Raw genomic sequence first — 24,135 nt, forward strand, 5'->3', positions numbered from 1 at the left:
AATGAGGCGAACCACGTTTCAACAAAGCTTTATATCGTTTGTTCGATTTGAAACTTGCTCTTGATCCAGCCTAACAAGAAACAAACATATCACCGGTACAGCGTCACACTAGACCGTCTGCGCTGAGCAGGTTAGCTGGGTCAGCTACTGCACACAGCAGGGTCTGCCCGCCGCCGAGCCGTCGACAGTCGGGCGGGCGGCGTCCGGCGGCGACCGGTCGGCGGCCCTGGCTGGACGGGACACGGTGACACGGTTAGCGCGGACGGGGACACGAGACACACCGCCGGCGGCTGGCACACGACACAAGGCACACGCATAGGCGGCTACAGAACACTACAGAGGCAGACGGGCAGACAGACGGACGGATATGACACAGAGAGCTGATGGTCAGTGGATGTCGCAGCCGCAATACAACTGATACAACAGAGAGTCCACTGACACGTGCCACAAGGCAGACGGCACATAAGTTATCTTACCTGCGCTGTAGAAAGAAATGGTCTGATCTACGAACAATGCGAGTAGCTACAACGGTCAATCACACAGTTAAACAGATGCAGAGCAAGATCAAGCGGCAAACAGTACTTGGTATGTCTCAATAGGATCAGTAGATCAGAACTATGCTCGAAACAAGGGGTAGCCCCTTGAGGCGCTAAGCACACAGCTACAGCGCGACAACGCGCTCGGCTACTAAGCACACGCCAGTTGAGAGCGGCGCTGTTATGTGTAGAGAGCTACCTCAGACGGTACGAGCTGTCCGGGGACAGGGGAAGGACGGTTCCGGCAGAACGCTTACCGTTGAGTGTCGCCAGTACTGGAGGATGTCGTGCAGTTCCGAACTCGGGTGGAAGAGCAGGTAGTCGCGCCACTCGCCAAAGTTGATCACCAGAGTACCGTCTTTGTCCATACTGCAAGACGAACAATGACAGCCGTCAGAAGAACTCTAGGAAGCCGATATACTCGTAAAAGGAATTAATTGCAGATGAATTCGTGGGAGCACGGGGAGTGTGCTGGCATTAACTCGTCTAACCGAACAACTGGAGTCTGTCATTCCAGCCATTAAACCGGTGACATCTGGTATGCACCAGTCCCATGCCTTCGGCCGGTGAGCTATATGTAAACACGGTCGGCACCCGATGTATGAACTGGCCGTGATGACGTCACAGTCGGGCAGAGCGCCAGGCTACGACTCTCTCTCCCGAGTGACAGGCAGACGAAGGACGGCCCGCGGTGGCGGCATCATAGCATTCACGGCCGGAGACAGCCGGCTCGTCAACTACCTTCGTGCCCCCGTACGTATTAAACAGTGGTCTGAGACATGCCACGCCTGCGTCAGCCGCTCAACCCCGCACCGTCTGTAAATTTACAGCCGGATAGCTTGCATTTTCACGGATGACGCTCGAGCTATTAAGCTTTTAATAGCACTGACGACTATCCGGGGTAATTCAGATGAAACATGGAAGTTGGCACGCATGCCCAAAGTCCATTGACGAGCCATTGTCTAAAGCCAGCGTCACTTTTTTTCGTTCAAAACGAGCCTACGAAAAAGTGAAGTACTCGTACTCATCTGCGCACAAGCGTTCTAATCACAAACGTTGGCAAACATCAAATGTCCACATCTCAATTCTCCGAGTTGATCACGTTTCCCGTTATCAAAAGCCGCCTGACTGAAAGGTGGGCTTCCCGGTGGATTTGTCGCCGAACCACATCCACTCATAATCCGAGATATTGCGCAACAGTGCAGGCACTTCGGTGCGCAATCGCAAGGATCTTGCAGCAGCTCTGGTTAGTTTAATGGCTTTGGCTGCACGTGGCCATTAGGCACGAAGTGACCCAGAGACTGTCCGCGTCACGGAGCACGTGGACACAGGGTGACTGGCGTGCTCACACGCCACGCGGTGGTCTTAGTTGCATGCCCATTGATGACCAGAAGAGACAGCAATGGCAATGGTGGGTATAATATAATATAAATGTATAATGGTAAGCATCAAAGGTGGCGATGGTAGGGTTGACAGTGATGAAGGGAGACGAAAGGTTGATGACTGTGTCGCTGCGAGGGAGGAAGGTCTGGAATGGAAAGCAATGACACTGTTTATGGCACAAGAATCATCCGGTAGTTCGGGCAGCGACCGGTCCTATCGCTTACGGATAATGAGAGTGGACCAGTCACAAATACGTGCTCACGCACTTATAAAGGTCAGAGCGTATGATGTGGAGTCCTATAGATATCAGGGAGCAGCGCGATCAACACCGATTCAAGTAACAGGGAGCAATATTCGGCAGAAAATGATTAACTTTAATGGAAAATTGCGCATATTTAGTAGGAATACATAGAGAACGAGACCCACAGGCCTAGTTGGCCTGATAAAATCTCGAGAAGCTGTAAGTAAGTAAGTAAGTAAATACATCCCGAAGACAAATCAGACACCTACTAACGAAAAGGGCCGCAGCCTGGTAGCCTACGACATTCGATGGAATTTCACCACCAGAGCAGTTAAGAAAATGTTCATTTCAAACCAGTCACGGGAGCAAAATCACTTATCACAAGGGTCCGACATACGCAATGACATTATCAACCACTTTCAATACAATCACAAGAGGGCTTACTATAAAACTTGAACGACTCTCGTCAATGATATCACTGATAGGTCACCAGTAACTACTCGACGGAGTTTACCATGACAACACCATGGCAAAGCTTGAATTGTGAGGCATCGAACATACTACACAAACAAATCCGTACGTGGGTATTTATTCCTGGATTTAATTTCTTCCCATTTTTATAGACCCAGTCCCCCTATATCCTACCCGTAGACAACCCATGAACTCACCGCTCAAGGAGCTTCCTGGCCTCGCCTCTGGTGATTTTCAGTCCGAGTTTGTGCAGCGAGCTGTAAATCTCGTCCAGATCCAGGCGACCTGCCGCACACAGCGCACCGTTCGTGTCAGGACCGTCTCGCGCGTCACACACACTGCACAGCACCACTACCCCTCACACTCCGCCGGGAGAGAGTGCCGATACAGACAGCGGACGCCAGTGCCGGGCCGGGCCGAACCCGGGAACCGGCCGGCGGCCGCCTGGACCCCTGTGACGTCAGAGGCCCAGCTGCCGTGACGTCATCGGGTTCCCGGAGTTCGCGGAACGCAATGAGTGAGGATAGCGTCACCGCAAGTCTACGCAGAGGCCCGGGCGGGCGGTACGCGGCCGAAATGGAAAGGGAAATACCAGGCCGATGCTGGGATCTGTGGAGCCACCAGCGGAAGCGCCGCCACAGGTGGCAGACGGAGCTTTGCCTGAGCTGCCTCAGCTAGCTCGGGCTCCCGTTGGCACCAGTTGGGAAGGTTGGTGGATCATACGTAAGGCAGAATTAGGCTGGCCAGTAGCAGTCAACTGTAACAGCCACCTTTTAGCGCTCTACCCCTATCCCTTATCCAAGCATGGTTGAACGGACGGAGTGCAATGGGGTCTTGTTTATCGAATCGTGCAATCTCTGGGATCACCGTTCAGTCGAGCACGAGCCGGGCGCGTGACAGTAGGTACCGGCACCACAGCGCCACCACTGACGTCAGAGGTGACACTGCACAGGTGAGCCGATGATAAGGCGGAGTGGAGCCAATGTCCTGGGTCAACACTGACAATACAGGCAGGGTTTGTATACAAACAGCAGCGCCAGGGTGGAGGAGGAAGGGAGGCAGGAAAAACTGGGCATTGCTCTTGCAGTGACAGTTTCGTTGGGGGCCGAGGGGTCATTGAGACAACTCTGCAAAAGTAAGCAGCGAACACATTTGGAGAGGAGTGCACGGTCACAGTGTCAATAAACGCCACGTCCGTATCACGAGACTCCATGCTGCCGTCCAGTGTCCATGCCTTGCCCTCCCTCCGTCAATGGATGGGACAGTGAGATCTAACGCCTAGACTGACGCCTCGATGTTTTTTAACATTCCCGTCTAAAAAAACAACAACAACAACAACAATTGTATACTCCCTGGCCGCTTCGATCGCCTTCTATCTATAATGAATTATAGAGCAATCTTACAATCACATTGTCTTATTATTTTTCCCATACCTGCTACATTGCATGATTAAATCGAGACATCCAGGAATTTAAACGGCACGTGCACTGTACCACACTTTTCAAAGTTTAATGCAGTGCTTTAATATTGCCAGCCGTGTGGTTCAAGGGGTGTGGTTAAACGCGTTGAACCACACGGCTGCTGACGTCACTATCAATTATAGTTGTGAGCTTTTTGGCAGGTATGGGAAACACCTTCCAGCCCTAAGGCCGGGAATTCAATAAATGTCACCTCGCTTTTTTAGCGAAAAGCACCTCGGGCCTAACGGCCCTCGGAGTTTTCGCTAAAAAACCTCGGTGACATTTATTGAATCATCCCGGCCCCGGGCAGGAATATATTGTCTTTAATGCCACACTGTATTTATAATTCTCACTTAGTCTGTCCCTGAGCTCCCCGAACGATCCCCTGCTCCCCTGGCCACACTGACTACGGCGGCACGTGACCGTGGCGTGACGGCAGCGTTCCGTGAACCGCCGGCCGCCGCGCCCCGTGCCGCGGTGTGACCGCACTGCCGAGTACCTACACGGTCCGAGCGATCTCAGAGTCAATCCCAGAGGGCGGTCATCGGTCAGCGATCGGTCACCGCGCCCAGGGACGGCCGATAAGATAGGGTCCGACGTCCGTCTGTCCGCTAAATGCTGCGTGGTAGTAGAGCTAGCTGGTGAGAGGGAAAGTCTCCCCCGCCCAGCTGACACATCGCGGGGGGCACACGGGTCAGGGGGCTATCTTTCGAGAGCACAATATCCGGGCTGGCCGCTACAGCCAAGGGCAGTGACAAGATGGCACTGCGGGGTCTTGCGTAAAAGTCTCAAGAGTGATAAAAGTCTCAAAAGTGATAGAGAGAAATGGCCTGGGATGCGTCGCCATATGGGGAGCAGGGAACTCCGGCGGGGCACCCAGGTGACAGCCTCGGGGCGACCTCGAGACGCCAGATGTTCCACGGGGACGCGACTGGGGCGTTACACGGGAGCCGGGAGAGCCCCTGAGCCCGGCGGCGTCTGTTACCACCCAGCGTCGGCCCCGACATCTGCCCCCAGAGATGTCATCAGCCGGCCGAGAGGACCGTTACACCGGGGAACCGACACCATCAGATGTTCCGCGGGAGGCAGACAGGTGACCCCAGACACTACAAAGAACGCAGGTGGACATGGGGGAACACCCACCGAGCGTCGCACAAGGACGAGTGGTAATACAACAAAACACGCCTGAAGGCTGAAGCAGGTCCAATGCCGTGTCCCTACTTCCCAATCAAGCTCATGCATACAAAAAGCAAGGTCCCACTGAGAGTCCCGTGTATAATACCTATAGGAACCCACTTCACTAGATACCTCATTAATACAATAGATAAAGCACAGTACAAAGCACAAAGGGCACACCAAACATGCACAAAAACTTACATGTGTCGCACGAGACCAAAACACGCAGATATACGCAGAAGATCGAACACGTCAGTTCGCCCTCTCCGAGGAACAACAAGTAAGCATAAAAACCAGAAAAGTCAAACATGTTCGTCTCCGCTATCACACGTCGCAACCATTAGCTGGGAAAATACGCAACTACTGATCCCGAGCTTTGCTGCTCGTTCGACATAGTAACCATAGACGCTCCACGATTAGTGACAAACTCACAACCATTATATGATTTACGCCTCCCAGAGTACTCTGAGAAATATTGACGAGGTAAGCCATTATATCCGATCTTCCCGATCCATCGCTGGTGATTAGCAGCCTTTTGATGGCGACAGAGGCAGACGACAAAAGACACATTCAGGTAACGAAACTACTGAGATCTATGACACAATTCCTTAAGTTTCCAGATGGCTCAAGATTGTGGCAGTTACATGAAAAACGTGAACAAGCGGAGCAGTGCTGCGCACACCACTAGTACGACGAATAGGAAGCAAAAACTCAAAGGGTGATGATAAGCAAACATGACACCTGCGCAGCATTCCGCTTGCCTCACACCATTATATTCTGTAACTATTACCTTACGTCATCGTGTTATTAGCAGCGCATCACCTCAGTGCAGATCCAAATAGTGCGACGCACATCTATCAGGCCGGAGATGCGGCAGGACGCACCTAGCCGCCCTTACGCACAGAGAACATTTACACCTTCCCCCCACCCACACCTGCACTCCCCCTCTCCCCCTTCCCCCCTGCAGGCTTCAGGAGACACCCACGCTCAACGCTCAGCGGGCGAACGCAGAAAAACACTATTCATAAGCACAATATGATACCATAAAATGACTGGCAAAGGTATTAAGCGTCTCCATAATTAGTACCTCACGCTAATCTCATATAAGCATACATGCACAGTGAACCCACTTATGCTAGGAGCTCCGAAAGTTCTACCTTTTGCCAAATTTATTCATCACGTACCGTAAGGTCTATCTATTTGGTACGAGACTAGGGTGACCCGCGTGCTCCGCAACGCGGAAAGGGGTATTTTCGATCGGCGGGTATTTGGTTTTCTTGTGTCGGTTGGGTTATCCATCCCTTTCGGTGGATTGCTTTTTGACGGCTAAACGATTTGGTTTGGAAATAATATCCATCGCATCGGGGTGCCCATGTCTGATAAGCATGCTTTCCACTTCAAAATCTGTCGTTAAAGTTCAGTGAACCTATGAAATGTGTTTTATAACTTAGGTGCGTAGTTTTTTGACAAATGAAAGGCGTAGATAATTTTCGCGAAAAATGGTTTTGCAGAGGTTTGAAACATTAACATTTTAAAGAATACTGTTGCTTGTCATGCAAACGTGATGATTGGATCTTGGAGAGAATTGAATGCTCTTTCTAATGATAGCATTTTCAATTGTCAAACGTATCAGGTTAAGCTGCAAACCCCGTGTAATTATTTAGTGCCACAATATGGGCAAATGCCATTTTCTCCAGCGATTTGTTCCACCTTGTTTTTGATCAATTAGCTTTTCACAATTTCATCATGAGAGACGGTACATTTCTCCTGCGAATAGGCGCTGTTTTGACTCACTCATTCTGATGGTCACGTGAACATAAAATAAAATCCAAAATCCATTTAAAACGGCACTTTTTGAAATAAAATTGCCCTCACGTGTGCACGTGGCGCGTGCCATCCTCCGCACCGCACACCATTCGATAGCCCGTTCGATTCTCTACACGATGGTGTTTCCCCGTGCCAATCGGGCCTACGGTTACCGAGATATTGCACGGAAACCGGACCCGTGTCGGGCAAATTTAGCCATTTTCGCCCGTTTTTGCAAGCCGATTTATACATGTAAAGTCTATGACGCGAAATTGCACGTTTCGAGCACGCGCCACGCGCTCGCTATCGACCCGATCGAGCTGAGACCCCTCAAAGGCACGTTATCCATCCTTGTTCTATGAGTTGCGCAAACTTCCGCGCGGTAGGTGCAACGGTGTGACCTGTAACCCGCGCTACGTAGCACCATGTCGCGACCTCGGTTACAGACAGAAACTACGTCACCACAAATAGTAATATAGACAAGCGGCTGCGCCACTTGCTTTGCTGCGTGGTAGGAAAAATTGCGGCACCAGCCAATTTGCTTTCGAATGGTGTTTGATTCATGTCGATGTGTCGTCTAGAAGCATAGATATGGACGGAAATGTGAAGAGAATTTAAAAAAGAACTGTTCTGAGGGCGTTGTTGGATGAAATTTGGGTGATACGGGGTCAAGACGGGTCAAAGGGGTCAGCCCCGGTCACTTTGGGTCAGGCCAGGTCACATAGGTCACCTCTCGTCCGCTGGGATCAGCCCGGGCCACTGTTCTGCTTTTGCCTCCACCACTACCCCTACCCCTAACATTACACCTACCCCTACCACTACCCCTACCACTACCCCTACCACTACCCCTACCACTACCCCTACCCCTACCACTACATCTACCCCTACCCCTACCACTACCACTACCCCTACCACTACCCCTACCACTACACCTACCACTACTCCTACCACTACCACTACCCCTACCCCTATCCCTACTCCTACCACTACCACTGCCCCTACCCCTACCGCTACCACTACCACTACATCTATCCCTACCCCTACCACTACTACTACACATACTCCTACCCCTACCACTACCCCTACCACTACCCCTACCACTACCCCTACCACTACCCCTACCACTACCCCTACTACTACCTCTACCCCTACTGGCTACTACCCCTACCACTACTACTACATCTACCCCTACCACTACCACTAACACTACCCCTACCCCTACCTCCTACCACTACCACTACCTCTACCACTACCACTACCCCTACCACTACCACTACCTACCACTGGGTCATGTCAGGTCGTATAATAATTGGATTCAATGAGTATTAAAAAAAACAGACTTTAAAAGTGCTTTTAGCACTGCTCCTATTCGTGCCATTCCATTACCCTTAATCGTATTTGTCGGAAATGGCGCTTACGCGCTTTGTGACAAATGTGGCGCATTGCAGCAAACGTGGCGCATTTTCACCCGGTGATTGAGCATGCATCTTTGCACCAAATTGCGCCCATATCGGACCATATTTAACAAAACTGTTCGATTTGCGGCAAAAATGACGCCCTGAGATAATTGTGGCGTATTGCGGCAAACGCGGTGAATTTGTAAAATCGTATCACAAACTGTTCCCATCGAACGAAAATCAACACGTTCTCTCGACACTTTTTATTCAAATTAAAACCTGCCCATCCGCCAATGCGAGGCACCCGCCACCGATCGGCATGCATTTAGTTCACAAAGTTTGTCGACCCCGGCTCTCAATGAAGATCTACGAACCGATCAAAATTTCATTGGCGTTCTTCCGGCGCGTCACACGTGCCAACCGTGCACCCCAGCGAGTGGAAACCTAAAAAAGGCGTTGACCCGGTCTGTCAACTAGAAGGTGTGCAAATTTCAACCTCCTACGACATACCGTCTGCCATGTAGGCGAGGTTACTTGAACCCACTACACGATGTGCGGACACACAGACTCACAGACTCACAGACAGACGGATTCTGTTCAAATAGTAATATAGAAGATTTACAGTTTCCGGCCGCCTTTTCACGAGAGCAACAATTTCTAACAACAAAAATGTAGCCCTTCGTTAGCTTTCCCAGGTATGTGTGTTTCTGGTTGGTGGGCAAGATTGGAACAATAACCTGCTGGGTTTTGAAGAATACCGGTTGTGCGTGAAATAATCTACTGCAATTGTCATGAGTTAAGAAATTCGATTTTGACCGGGCATTATAAAAAGCACCTGCAAAAAAGTAATAAAATGTTCTGTTACAACTTACAAGCTACTTTAAATTTCTCAACACATCTGGATATTCTATATAAAAACATTACGTTTCATATCATGGCTTGTAACAAGGAAATACAATGGCCCTTCTCACTTCCAATAAATTTTCCTAATGGCTGTATCAAATAGCTCCATCGTGCATTGCCCTACGCTCATAACGCCTTTCGTTGGCTTGAGATCCCAGCACCTTCATTCTCCGCCCAGCACGGTATCTCATCCAGCACCCACACCTGAGTGTACTCAGTCCCCAGTCCAAATCCGTCCACCCAGTCCCAGTCCACCCAGTCCCAGTCCACCCAGTCCCAGTCCAGCTCAGTCCACCCACTCCCCGGGGGCAACTCACCGTCCTTGTTGTGGTCGAGAGAGCTGAAGACGAGCCGCAGCTTCTTCTCGTGCTCGATGACGTAGTGCACGAACTCGGCCAGCGTCAGGTCGCCGCTCTGGTTCTGGTCAGAGCGCTCGATGAATTTCTGACCGAAAGAAAAACAGCATAACTACAGTCAGCATGTGCAGAATCGCACAGCAGGTGGTTAATCAATACGCAGGAGCTAATGATTACCAGGGCAAATGAATGGACAATGCATTCCTGTAATTAGTTAAACCGTTAAGATGGAGATTATTACATTCCATGCATGGACTTTGGTCAGGAGCGTATCTATGACGACCAATAAAACGAAAATAATCAGAACTTGCATGAGCTACATGCAACTTGAATAATTATATGAGAACTTAATTCTGTATTGAATGCCTAATGAATAACAAACAACCATTTGATTCTACTTCAATGCGAGTTACAAACTCTGAGAAAACAGATAGCCAACTTCAGCGGTGAAGTCAGCGAGTGAGTTGGTGGAAAATCATCTATTGCACGGAGCCGCTCCCGGCGCTATGCCGACCGCGCTGCTGCCGACGCCCGATCAACTTTGCATCAAGCAGCTATCGGCGCCGTTAACGTACCGGTCACGAGGCAGGAGCATCCGGCCGCGTGATGTCGGCTGCGCGTGGCTCCCAGTCGCAAGGCAAGGCACGAGGCGGATCAGCAGTCTATTGAACCCCTATTCTCTCAATCTCCAGCCTAGGCGCCGCACTGTAGGCCGGCAGCCTGAAAAAGCGCTAGAAATTCCCCCAAACTGACTGTCCGCAATATGAACAAAATAGGTACCATTTAATCCCAAATTGATCGCAGAATACGATTCCGATGCTAGTTTTGCCCTAAGGTCAAAATTGAGCTCGTCAGTTGTCGCCAAACGCAAGACAATTTAGACTCTCTATAGGCCACCACATTTACCGATTTTAATGATGAACTTTAGTGGTAATTTATTAGTTGACCAATCGTCGTTTTGAACGAAATTTCCTGTCAGACTAGTTCAGGGCACTGTTGTTCACTGTGCCAACATCATTCTGACATATTGCATCGCTTTTCTGCAAGATAAGCTAGCTGTTTGCAAGCAGCTGCAAGACGTAATTTAAAATCATATCCAAATTTTTAATTAGACTTTTATAAAAACGTTATTTCGAGCGGCTAAAAATGAACATTTTATACTATCCTCTGATTACTCATCTTTTATTCCATATAGGTGCTTTGCTGCTTTTCCCTGCTACTTTTCGAGATATGCGCCAGTAAACCACATGATGTAGGGGCAATTGTCACCTCGCCGCTCTACTGAAGGCCCGGCGCTCTTTAAAACGCTGGAAGTTGTGAAAAACAAACGCTTATAATCTAAATAAAATATATGTCCCTGAGCTCAGAATTGATCAACGCACACAATGCTGTCAACATTTCTGGGCCAAACTAAAAAATTCAGTCATAATTAACCCCTAAACACAAGTCAGTGATAATCAACAACAACTTGCTCTTTAGTTAGACTTTTTGAGAAATGTTATTTCGAGCCGTTAAAAATGGCCATGCCATACAAACCACCAATCATCTTTCTGTCATGCCCTACTCGCAATTTTTGCTAATGCCTGCTACTCTTCGAGGTCACGTGACCTCACCATTAAAAGTGAATGGGGAAATAAGGAAACTGTTATTTTTGCGCATGGAATGATTTCAAACTATCTCAAGCACACGGAATCGTGATTTCGTGCACTCCTTGCAAGATCCCATGCTTTACTTTTGCATTTTTGACCTTCCGTGACGTCATTTATGACGTCACACCGGTCATAGGAGTTTCTCGTCAATAACTCATGATCAAATTGAGCCAGCGACTCGGGAAAGCCACCAATGGACTCGGGAAGACCTCCCGAATCGAATGATATGCGATACGACCTCCTTAGATTAAGTTCGTGGCCTGATGGGCTCTGAACTGACCTTGACTCGAGGTCAATACCTTAAGTTGACCTCACCCGAACAAAAAGTATACCATTCGACGCGCCTGAGCCAGGCGAACACGATGGTGCCAAAATCGCTGCTCTGCGGCCATTTTTTGCGAAATTATTTGCCAAAAACCAAACCCTACCTTGGGCTTTTTGACTTCACCTCAGAGGTTACCGGTTGACCTGGGACCTTAAAATCGGGTTTCAATCGTTCCGCCTTGAAACGGCGCACACGCTTGTTTTTTCCGCGAGGCTCTAGCTCCATAAGGGGCGAAACGGCAAAAAGGGGTCGTACCAACCCTCCCCCTCGGCCGGCCGAGGGGGTGGGGGGTCCGACAATAGGTCCGGCGAGGGTTAAGCAGCCCCACTTCGTTTTTAGCATGTTTGCTTGTCACTGAGATCAACAACTCAATCACAAATAATTTCTAGCACTTTTCCGGACCCCCGGCCCAGTGTGCGCCGGGGCGGGGACACCGGTCGCCGCTTTGCATCAAGCCTCACTGACTATCGGCGCCGTTAACGCACCGGTCACGGGGCAGGAGCATCCGGCCGCGTGATGTCGGCTGCGCGTGGCTCCCAGTCGCAAGGCAAGGCACGAGGCGGATCAGCAGTCTATTGAACCCCTATTCTCTCAATCTCCAGCCTAGGCGCCGGGGCGGGGACACCGGTCGCCGGTCGCAAAGGACTCGCTAATCCCTTCTTTTGCCCTCGCAGCCCCGACCCATCGGCCGTGTGCGGCGCCAGACTCACGTACAATCCCCGTCCTTTGTTCGGGAGACGCGGGTCCACCGCGTGGTCGGTAATGGGTGCGTGCGGGGACGGCGTAATCGTCCGCCATGGGTCGTCCCACGTGGCCCCAGCGCCACCCTGTCCTGACGGACTGCTGGGACGGGATACTGACTGAGGAAACCCTGTGGGAACGCTGGTGAAACGTAGCTGGTCGTGCGCTCTCACGACGATGGTAAGTCCGCTGTCACTCAGTGCGATAATGAGTAGTGGGCACTGGTCAGTGGTCATGTGAAGTGGGCAGAGGACAGACTATGGGCACTGGATAAGGGACAGGGGACAGATGCAGGTCTACAGACATTCGCCTCCCGGCTCCAATCGTCAACAACATTCAACGTTCAACGGTCGAGCGCAAAAAGCCTCTCATCATTCATTCGCCGCATAGGACATCGCGCAAAGGTGGACAGACGAATATGGACTATCTAGAGTCGACTGAGAGCCAGACGCGGCACCAGAGTGCGTCACATGTTCTCACATTCGTCTGAGCGCTGCGCACTTTTGTATAAACACAGCCCCCCCCCCCCCCCTGCACCGTTACATAAGAGCTGCACTGTTGAGCTAATATGCCATGTTACATAAAGTGGAACAAGCTGATGAATATACCGATTTGGCGTTTGATACCGAGAAACGGGAGACAACACACGTAATTTTTCGTGTAAAATAGCGTAAAATTGATGCCCAACGACGAGCTAACCAGCATGGCAACAGATTGCTTTGATCTGCCAACAGCTCGTCAAACTATTTCACGTTGCCGCTAAAAAGCCAAGCTTTCAGACAACGTTACACCACAATCAACCAGCAAATTAGTCTCTGGGTTAAAAACTCAAACCTGTCCGGGCGACTGGCCACGTTACGTCAATGGCATAACGTTTACATTACAGCGTCGACTCCAAACAGACTGACCGAGTTCAGCCGAATCAGCGCGGCACTGCCATCGGTCGGCCACGACGGTCACATTCCGGTGACAGCTCGCGCTCAGAGATCACGCGCCGTGGTTTAGATAGCCGCCGCCCACCTAGGATGACGCGCAGTTCTTACCGGGAGCATCAGCTGACAGCCACTACGCACTGAGCCACAAAGGTCACACCGGCCAGTCAAAACATCGAGCGCACAACCTCCGGCCATAACATGGAGCGCACATCCACCAAACACCACGGACGGTGTCTGACAGGGCTTGGTTTCAGCACCATTCACCTTTCCAGTAACGTCAGCGTCATCCGCAGCGGCCACCTCCGGCCAATCCCGTGCCGGCGGAGGGAGGGCAGAGTGCTGGCCGTGACCCATAGTGGCGGTGGGCCCCCCTGGCCCACTGCCACGGCGCGCGGACCCGGCCGGCAGCTGACCCGCCCAGCCGACCGCGCCAGGACCGTCCAATATGACCCGGGTGGGCGGCTGAGCCGGGACCGCCCCTCCAGGCACCCGCACCATTAGCACAGGGGCGAGTCACCAGGCCCAAAACCAGACTACCCCACATTGGAGGCGGGTAGTGAGAGTTGCTGGGACCGGCCTACCGGACTCTTTTGATCTGACACTGGAGGCGGAGTGATAGAATGCAGAATCCGGTCACTCACCACGCCGGTGGCACTGCTGGCCCGCGTCGACCGCCGATACACCGCCAATGCCAGTCTGGCCCACGGGACGACTGGGTCGGACACCACCCTTCACCGATCGACCATAGACACTACACACGGCGGCCAGTCTCTCCTGAGTGGCTCCTCGTGCGACATAGCGGGCCTGTGCCGCTGTCTGGCTATGTCAGCGCTGCTGACGCCAGTCCCACAGAAGGGTCTGAGTCAGCACCCACCCCAGCCATGACCAACCCCAAAATCAATGATCAGCAGACGACGAAAAACGCCACGGTTGCAGAATCCCTCCCCTGCGGGGGACGTCATTAACGGTCACGTTTCCATCGAGGTGGCGACATCACAAACTGAAGTGGCGGTCAGCACATCGATACGGATCCTCCAGACAGTGTATTCCAATTAGGTAGAACAAATGAGCACCCAGTGGACTCATAAACAGCTTCATCAACGACAAGTCGCCGCATTAGGACATCGCATTGGTCTACTCAGTCTGACCAGAAACTGCACTACTCCGTTGTATAAACCAAAGACGGCGTGGCGAGCTGCGGGGGTAAAGGTCAGCTGCCTGTTAGTGCCGCGTCATGTCATATTCGAGCGGCCCGGATAGGACACGCCCCCCTCCGGGCCGCGGCCGGGCACGTTCCAGTGACTGGGATACGGAGCCCGCACACCACGGAGCGGAGGGTGTAGTGTACGGGCACGGCTGGCGGCACTCAGCTGATTTCTCGTATTAACAAAATGTTGGAATTGCATTTATTCTGCTCAATGAAGTGATTCCGGACCACGTTACGGCCTTGCTTCATGCAATTATGTCGACGAAGTTTGAACATGATATGCTAGTATGCCAACTGCAGCGAGCACGCCCATTTACTCAGCTGTCTAAGCCGGTGCTCGAGTCTGTCCGTCATCCAGGTCACAGGAAAGTCGTGAAAACTTCGTGCCCTTGGTTGGACGAGACCGTCCAGCCAGACATCGACCCCACCACCGGCGACACGCCCCCCTCTCGGCAGACGCCACGCCCCCATCCGCAGACGCCACCCGCTTCCATAGAACCCGGGCAAGCTGCAGAGCTTGTACCGCGCTGACACCACCCGCGGACCGTATTACACATTCATACGGATGGATCGTGATTCGTGATACAGTGTCGCCAGGCAGACAGGGACGGTGGACGACAGGCTGCACTCCGCCCGCGACCGGTACCGGGAGGACACGCCGACCAGTACTGGGCAGTTACACCGACCAGTTCCCAGAAATCGGTACATCCATCGATAGACGTGTGGAACTTAACATGCAGAATAGCACTCATCGAAACATGGCTATTGGATAGCCTGGTGCGCACTATGTACCCAGAATGGCATTCAGACCACTCAAACTCAAAACAGGAATTTAATTTGGTTACGTAACACATCAGCCAAAATAAACAAACTTATCCTCCCGACATTCGCACTCTTTCCGACAAACAGGAGTTAGTGCGGTCAGCCTGTGCGCCAAAGCGGTGTATAGTCTGTATCGTCGACCGGTGCCTGGATGTGTGTGTGTGTGGGGGGGGGGGGGGCTCTGTGTATATAGCTCCACCATCGGCGCCTGGTGGCCCAGTGGGGGCGGCACGGAACAACATCGGCACGCCAGCCACGGCCTGATCGGAGTGGCAGCAAATACACCGACCGCACCAATTAGAAGGGGCCAGCAAACAGCACGTGCAGAGATACGAGGGGGTTGCTCCGAGGAGGTTACGGGAAGAGATACCCGTAACACTGATGTCACCGATAAACACGAGAAACAGAATAAGAGTTGAATAATAAATATGAAATTAACCAGGGATGCGGAGCCGGAGCCGGAGTCGGAGCCGGAGCCGCCGGAGCCGGCATATTTTGCCCGGAGCCGGAGCCGGAGCCGGAGCCGTGAAACAATATAGCCCGGAGCCGGAGCCGGAGCCGGAGCCGCCAAAAAAGGGGGCGACTCCGGCTCCTTTTTATTTTTTGAAGAGGAAAAAAATAATTGACCTAGTTCGGTTTGACAGTACAAGGCAGTAAAACGATATGGTACTTACGTCATGGGCCATCAAGTGAATGAAAAAATCCGAATATCCCCAGTATCCCACAGTACGCAAACAACTTCCTGTTTGCTCTTCCCCCCCCCCCCCCCCACGTCTACTGCATCCCCAGAACATGAGGACCAGTCATCAGGTGACGGCCATTGTTTTCAAACCAGTGCAGTGGACTGCGACTCCCAGCACCGTCTCATCCCCCCCCACCCCTCACCCCCCAATGCAGCCGAGACGGGTGTCAGCTTACGATGGTTCACTGAACTCCGATCCGATTCGCGGCGACTGCGTTTCCAATGCCATCGCTTCCTAGCCCTTTGTTCTGCCAGTTCTCTCCGAGGTGCGTTTGCGCGGGGACGCGGTGAGCCGGTCATGGCAAAGAGTAACGCGTATAACCAATCCAATTTTTCTTCCACCCGTATTTAATTGATTGCGTAGGGGATGTACTGAGTCGGAGCCGGAGCCGCCGGAGCCGGAGCCGCCGGAGCCGGACCATTTTACTCGGAGCCGGAGCCGGAGCCGGAGCCGCCATACCATTTCACCCGGAGCCGGAGCCGGAGCCGGAGCCGATTTTTTTCTCCGGAGCCGGAGCCGGAGCCGGAGCCGTCTGAAATTTCCACGGCTCCGCATCCCTGAAATTAACCCTATTAGTGGCAGGCTCCTGGCTACCCCTATTAGTGGCAGGGGGGCTGTTTACGACCCCCCTTGATATCTCGAGATCTAACGGGCCGATTTTCAAAATTCAAACGGCATTCGATTTCGCTCAACGTGATCTACATTTCTAAAAAATAAAAATTAAAAAATGTCAATAGGGAGTAGAAGGGGGTAAAAACGGGCAAATTGCAGATACATTTTAGACTGTTTATCACGGCCAGGTTTCTGAACCAATCTTAACGCAACTTTTGCCGATCGATAGAGAATGAACCAGGAATTCACATGGATCCTAAAAATATGCATTTTCAAAAATCATAGGCGGATACAGATCATTGAGATTGGGGGTTCACAAAAAATATAGTAAATAAGGTTTTTGTTGGTACCTACTGTTTCTAAAAAGGGTGGTAATGGTCTTGTTATGTTACAATTTTCTTATGAGAGAAGGACTACAATTGTATTGGTCATGCATAGGCGGTGTCAGGGCACCTATGTTGGGAGGTAAAACATAACCCCCCTTTTTGGACGCCTGGATTGGATCCGCCTATTATAGCAAAAACGTGTCAAAAGAGGATGCACAATAACTTTGTACATGTTATCACATGATACCTTTCATTCACTGTTCGTATAACTGGTGCATACAGTTATAATACATCAGCATCGTGATCTTCGCCCAAATGACTCGCTTCACAAATAGGACCCCCCAATTCCCAGTGCTCTGGAGCCGCCCCTGGTAAAGTTATGAACTTGAAATTTTCAGGGAATGTGCCCAATTTAGTTTTAGGAAAAGTCAGAAAATTTCAGCACCGTAGCTTCAGCAGTTTCGGAGATATTCCCGAAAAACCTGAGGGGTGGATGAAAACAACCCCCCCCCCTGCCACTAATACGGTTAAATGAGTGAAAATACCCGTTGGTTTCTGTGAAACGATGTAGCTATGCAACAAGTTACAAGGTAATGCTTACAAATCCGCATGAAGCCAAACGGACCTAACGGGTCTCGAGGTCGACCAACGACATGTCCTGGCCATGACCATAACTGTCATCACCCATGCATGGATGACAATGTCGCATGGACGACAGCTGCTCCTCTGTCTTGTCAAAACTCAAACACCGACCAGTCATCGGTGTATGACAGACCGGCGGAGCTGCCCTGCCAGCAGCGCGCCCGTCTCGCCCTGCCCCAGCTGCGCCGTCTCACCGGCCGCGGCAGGACCCGAAGGAACGCCAAGACACCGGTGACCTTGACATTGGTGACGGCAGGACCCCTGCGCACACCGCCCGTCCCCTGAAGGTCAGCGGCGCCGTCAGTTGGGGGCGACCAGCAATGAGTGGCGCCGCAGCGGAACGGGGTGCGAGTCACGACGGCTCCAGGGCCCGGCTGACCAGTGACCAGCGCCGGTACTTTTCCACTGTCACTCCGCATTTGGCGTGCGTTGGTAGTGTGCGGGGTTCAAGCTGGCTGTCGGATGGTGATCCCTATATTCCAAGCGGCAGGGTGGATCGGTGGCTCCAACAGCGCCGGCCGCCGATAGCGCAGGAGGGCGGCGAGGGACGCGCCTCAGCTTGTCCGGGCAGTATCACGTGTCCGGGGCGTGATGAAGCTTAGCTAAGACCGGTCGGCCACTGTCCACAAGCGCCGCCCAGCGCTCCCAAGAAAGCACCGAACAAATGAGTATCAGGTAACCAATTTGAAAAAAGGCGACCCACGACTAGTCGGATGACGCAAGTAAAAAACGTGCACGTTTTCCTCAGGTGCGGGAAAGGTAAGACGCCCGAGAAAAGCTATTTGCCAAACTACCGGAATTGGTTTCAGGTAGCGCGGCGCCTTTCCGAGCCTTTGACGTCACTCAGCGAGAAATCCGATGCACATAGAGCCACGAGAAAATTAGGATACCTTCTTCAGCTCTGCACACAGATATATTCGTTGACGGCAAATAAAGTCCCGGAGGGCGAGGGAGCCGACGAGGCTCGGTGTTGATGGCGCAGAGCCGTGTTTAGGTGGAAAACTGGAAACCGAACCCATACGGAAGGGAAATCAGCTTCTGTCCGGCGGAGACCGCACTCGCTTTACTCCCCATAACTCAACTAACAAGTCCTCGGAACTAGTTTACCTCTGAAATGAGTCTAACAGAGACCTCAATGACATGCGGACTAGTGTAGAGTCTCTGGTGGCAAGGAAAGTCTGAAAACTCTAATACACGATGATGTCAACAAGATCACAATCCGTAAAACTTTGTCATAGGTGGGCATCGTTCCTCAAAATTGTAACTTCGTTACTCGTCCCTCCGTTCCCTCAAAACGTGACTTCCGTTACTCGTTCCTCCGTTCCTCTGCATATAATGTAACGGAAGTTCTTTTAGTCCGTTACTCCGTTACAGCAAAATAAAAAACGTTAAAATGTTGGGTATTTCACACATTTTTGAGACCATTCTGACACAAACTAAACCTACCGAGAAAGCGGAATGCCCACCAAATCTACCAAGACAGTGGGCACTGATTGGACACTAAACCTTGGAACGTCTGGTGGTACTGATGCGCATCACTTGTCCCCGGCCAGATGCCGGTTGCCCTTCACGAACACTAGACGTTCCAGGTTGGCATCTGAGAGCATAGGCGGCGGAACGGGGGGGGGGGGGGAAGGGGCACCGGTGCACCGTGCCCCCTTTGATTTGGCATTTTAACATTAGCCCTATGTGCGTTGCATGGAAAGAATGGGACAAAGAGTCGGCAGTGCCCCCCCCCCCCTCTATAACCTTCGCCCTGGTGGGGGGGGGGGCCATTTTGGCCCCCCCCTGTGGTTTTTCAGCGATAACTCAGAAACCACTTGAGTTAGCGCCCTGAAACTTTGTATAGCTGTTTATTCAACATTTTTACATCATGTCCTTTTTTTGGGGGTTCGGGTCAGGTCAGGTCAGGTCACAAGGTCACCAAAACTGACACCACCTCTAAAAAAGTTCAAAGCTCTCTCAAAGGCACAGCTTTTATCCGATCGATGTAAAATTTACAGTACTTGAAGATGTCACCCAGCTCTACAAAATGGCTATCTCGGATTTTTTATAAATGTGACCTAAGGTCAGGTCAGGTCATCGCTGCTCCCCATTATAAGTCAATGGGAGAATCGAAAAGTAGTTGTTTTTCAGCTAAATCGGGCGTGATTGTTCCTATATTTCGTTATTGAAGTGTCTTGGGTCAGCAAATCACAGCCCATGTGAAACCATTTGCTTGTGACCTCGCTGAGGTCACGCTAGGTCATCTCCCTGGTCACCAGAGGTCACCAGCGGTTTTTCTGCACTTACTTGTTATTGAATAGAGATAGAGACTCCGTTCGACGTTTATCGTGTTTGTCTCGTCAATGCGGATCGAATGATATGCAGCATGACCTATTTCGGTAAGGTCATGACCTTGACCTGAGGTCAAATTTTCAAAATGACCTTTCGAGGTCAAACTATATATCATTCGACGCGTCTCGACGAGCCAAGCACGATGGTGCATGAATCGTTTCTCTATTTTCTCGTGAATGCATGCTATAGTTAAAAAACATTTTCAACGAAATTTGCCAAGTTGACCTTGCATGACCTCTGTAGGCCAAACCGTTGAGCTGAGGTCAAATCTGACGAACCTTGGCGAAAGAGCTTGAAAAGAGCTATCGATTGCTTTTTTCCGCGGCTCTCTAGCTCTTCTAGTTTCCGAGCTACAGCGGAATATGTCCGGCAACACCGAAAACACTGAAATTTGACCTATGATGACCTCTAGCGACCTCAATATTGACCTTAGCGAAAAAATGACCGAAATACTTTCGAACGTACTTGTTATGGGCTTTCGTTTGCTTTTTTCCGCGTCTTCCTAGCCCTCTTCGTTTTCGAGTTAGACGGGGGGGGTCATTTTGGCCCCCCCCCCCCCACCAGGGCGAAGGTGGCTCAGACCCACACCAGGGCGCGGGTTAATTGAAGATCTTCCGCTGCCACTTTCTGAGAGGGTAGCCCTTTTTGCACGTAGCACATCTTTTCCCATTGAGAACCTGCGCTCTACTGAGGCGCTTGAAGGGACGCCCGTGTTGAACTTTGCGAACACATACTGCAACGCCGGCTCATTGCGGAAGGCCAGTACACTGTACACTGAGGCCATCTTCCGTCTTCAAGTCAGGGCTGCTCAATAATCCACTATTCCGCTGCTGCATTAATGTCTGTGGGTTAGCTGAAAGATCAACGCTCGAACAACGAAAGGTAACTGAGGAACGAAGGAACGGACTAAACTGTTAACCTGTAACGGAGGAACGAACAACCAATGTAACGGAAGTTACTTGGTCCGTTACCCTTTTTAAAATGTAACGAGTCCGTTCCTCCGTTCCTAAAAATTGTAACGGCGTTCCGGAACGGAGGAACGGAGGAACGGATCGTGCCCACCTATGAACTTTGTAAATGTCCCCTGAAGTCAGCGCATTGCGTGAATTTCGCACCTAAACGTGTAACGACGATCTAGTGCACTGTTGGTCGCGCGAGTTGCTAGAAACTGTCGGTATCAGTCAACTGCCCAGCAACGACCCAGGCACGACCGTCGCTCACGTCATCTGTATTGCAATCACGTCATCTAACTATATTGCAATCGACATTGCCCCATATTGCGATGAAGATGCGATCTCATTACCAATTTATTGCTCGGAGAACAATCACACAGCGTCAGAAGTCGCGTGCGTCTGTGCCTTGGCGCGCCGCAGAGCGACTGTGATTGCTATCCCGGCAACGAGTGGTGACCGAACACATATGAGAGCTATCCTCGTCACAGACCATCGCGGCTGACGTGTCCCTGTCGCTACGAGCAGAGATGAGAAACAAAGGAGTCAGCATCCCCCACCGAACGCGGCGTGTCTAATGTGCGCAGATTTACTTCAATGTCGTGAGAAGGCAAAACAAGTAAGATGCAGGGAGATTTTTGCAGGGAGATTGACACTGATGCAATAATGCAAATTCAGGATAAATGTGCCTGACATGACTACCTCGGCAATAAAAATAGTCACTAAGAAGTATTCCCATGAACACCTTCCAAATATGTAGTTTCGACACCCAAATAACAGATGTCATATATGACATCAGTTTATAGGTATTGCTGTATAAACAATGCATTGCGCTTATCAAAAAAGAAAAGAAAAAACAGCGCAAACGAACAGAACAGCATAGTTGATAAAATCGCCATCGGAAGCTCTGACGTGAATAATGATCATCTTGAGTCCAGATCCCTACCAATATTCATAAGGTAAACTTCGGAGAGCACTCCGCCCCTCGACACACTACGGCCGTCGCAGCCTGCGTCGGCCGTGCGGCCGCACTTCCGCCCGGCGGCCCACCCCCATCCGCATCACAGGCCACAGCTGTGGGGTCAACAACCCTGAGTGTCTGCCGTGTACCTACTGTGTAAGTACCGCGGCCGCGCGCCCCGCGTCTGTCCCACTCACACCGCACACGCCCCTCACCAGGCGGAGGGAGGGGTGCACTGTGCAGGCGGCTCGCCAGGCGCGCACAGAATCCAGGACATTCGACTGTGATTGACGCATAGCGCCTGGGCGCCAGGACTGACGCAGAACTCTCCCGGGTTCTGAGTCATCTCTACTTCGCACAAGTGTGCCCCATTTCAAACAGAGATTGCTGGAGAATGGAGAGGTCTGCCCCAATGCACGATAAATATCATATCACGATTAATATCATGCACATAGCATCATCAAACATCGACTGTGGCGAAGTCTTCTCCAATGTAAATGTTAACCGAATTTCGGCCTTCTTCCGCCATTCACAACTACGCAGCAGCATACCAGACATGATGTAACCTCTGACACGATCGGAGCGGACAGGAGGCCACACCCGGCCGGCGCCTCAGACGAAACAGGCTCCTGCCGGTGACAGGCCGCCGCCGTCTCTGGCACGGGCCGCCGGGTAGCGCGTGGTTCCGGATGAGACGGACAACTTCGGAGGCCGGCTGCGGTAGTTATTAGTCAGATAGCGGCTCCCGAAACTCCCGCATTCTGCTAGACGCGTCACCACGCCGGAGGGTAGCCGGAGAATCGGTGACTCAAGGTCTGCTGCAAAGCGCGGGCACAATCCTGTTGCGATGGGACTGCAGTGCGACTTTTCAACAGACCTCGAGCGGGTGCGATAATTCGTAAATGTGATGCATTGCGATCACAACCGATCAAAGCCACTGTCATAACCAATAAAAAGAGTGATTGAAACATTCCACTCCTTCCATGTTACATTCAGTCATCAAGGTAAGCCACTTCATTTAGCTGCTCTCTGTCCATAATCGCCTCTCAATAATCGCCCCTTCCCCCATGCCCAGCCGGCTGCGGCAAAAGGCTCGAAGCTCCCCGCGGTGCCGCCGGCGATTATAACGGTGCGTGTGACCAGAGCCGCTCAGTGGGAGCGGATCACCGGGTGACCAGCGGCAGTCGGTCAGCTGTCAGTTCCGCCCGGTAACATCTCCCCGCCGTGCGGACACTGCACCAGTACCGGCATCGTCCGCCGGGCCCTATTGATCTGACTCTACCCGCCGCCGGGCGGGGAGGACGCCGGCCGCCGCCCGGGGCGGGACGGGGCGGGAATGACCTTGACCGGTGCACATAGCCCTGCGGCGGAAATGGCGGGTCGATGCCAGTCAGACGGTAAGGAATGCGGCTGTCTGCAGCATGAGGAACGTCTGTCAACGTTCGCCCCGAGCCCTGCCTCCAGCCCTCCATCTTCCTCAACTCATCTTTCGGCGCACTTGGGTGCCGACTGCTGATCGAAAAGAACGCAGGTAGCAGCCTGCACTGCCGCCGCCAGCAGCCCTGGTCCACTCAGCGTCACGGCGACACACGTAAACTACAATAAACGGATCGAGCCCTAGACGCATGCACTGCGGCCGACCCAGTCAAATCGACACAGCTAGTGCAGGCGAGCAAAACAGGACGGGCGGGATGGACAGCCGCCAAGCAGTTTTGGACTTTATCCTATGCAATATGCAGAACTATCCATCTCTACGCAGGCATCTCAAGTCTCGACACACGTTGGAAGAAAAGAAGAGAAGTAGCACAGAATCACTGCCTCGAAACCAGTCATATCAGACCGGCACACTATGTAGGATGCCGTCGTTGGACATGACAACGAAAGCGGGGCACTCAGAGATGATTAAAGTTGCCAGAAGTCTTGCCCAACGCACTCATCCGACAACGCCCACGATTCCGTCAGTTTCCTGCGTTGTGCCCTACTTTCCACCGTCCGATTCATTCAATTAACAGCCGAGCAAGTCGTCTAAGTAGAACAGCAGCTCCTGCGCGGTCCTGATCCAACTTTCGGCCCAGTTTCTCACCCCCAAGGGGACAAGTAAGCCAAGGTGCATGTCGCACACGAGACTCCATCGTCAGATTGGCCGGCTAGCCGGA

The 24,135-nt window shown here is 51.8% G+C and overlaps 1 protein-coding gene across 2 annotated transcripts in view; it reads right to left on the reverse strand.

The window, feature by feature from the left end:
* Positions 1–24,135, reverse strand: part of LOC122383405 (calcium-binding mitochondrial carrier protein SCaMC-1-B-like) — a 36,274-nt gene that overhangs the window by 9,706 nt on the left and 2,433 nt on the right. For both annotated transcript variants that reach the window (XM_043369764.1, XM_043369763.1), the window contains exons 2-4: positions 9,691–9,817; positions 2,829–2,916; positions 794–905 (exon numbers count right to left, since the gene is read on the reverse strand). In XM_043369764.1, coding sequence (XP_043225699.1) covers positions 794–905; positions 2,829–2,916; positions 9,691–9,817 — 327 coding nt within the window. The remainder of the gene's footprint in view (positions 1–793; positions 906–2,828; positions 2,917–9,690; positions 9,818–24,135) is intronic.

Source organism: Amphibalanus amphitrite, unplaced genomic scaffold (genome assembly GCF_019059575.1).
Source record: "Amphibalanus amphitrite isolate SeventyFive unplaced genomic scaffold, NRLGWU_Aamphi_draft 000163F_arrow, whole genome shotgun sequence".
Taxonomy (NCBI): domain Eukaryota; kingdom Metazoa; phylum Arthropoda; class Thecostraca; order Balanomorpha; family Balanidae; genus Amphibalanus; species Amphibalanus amphitrite.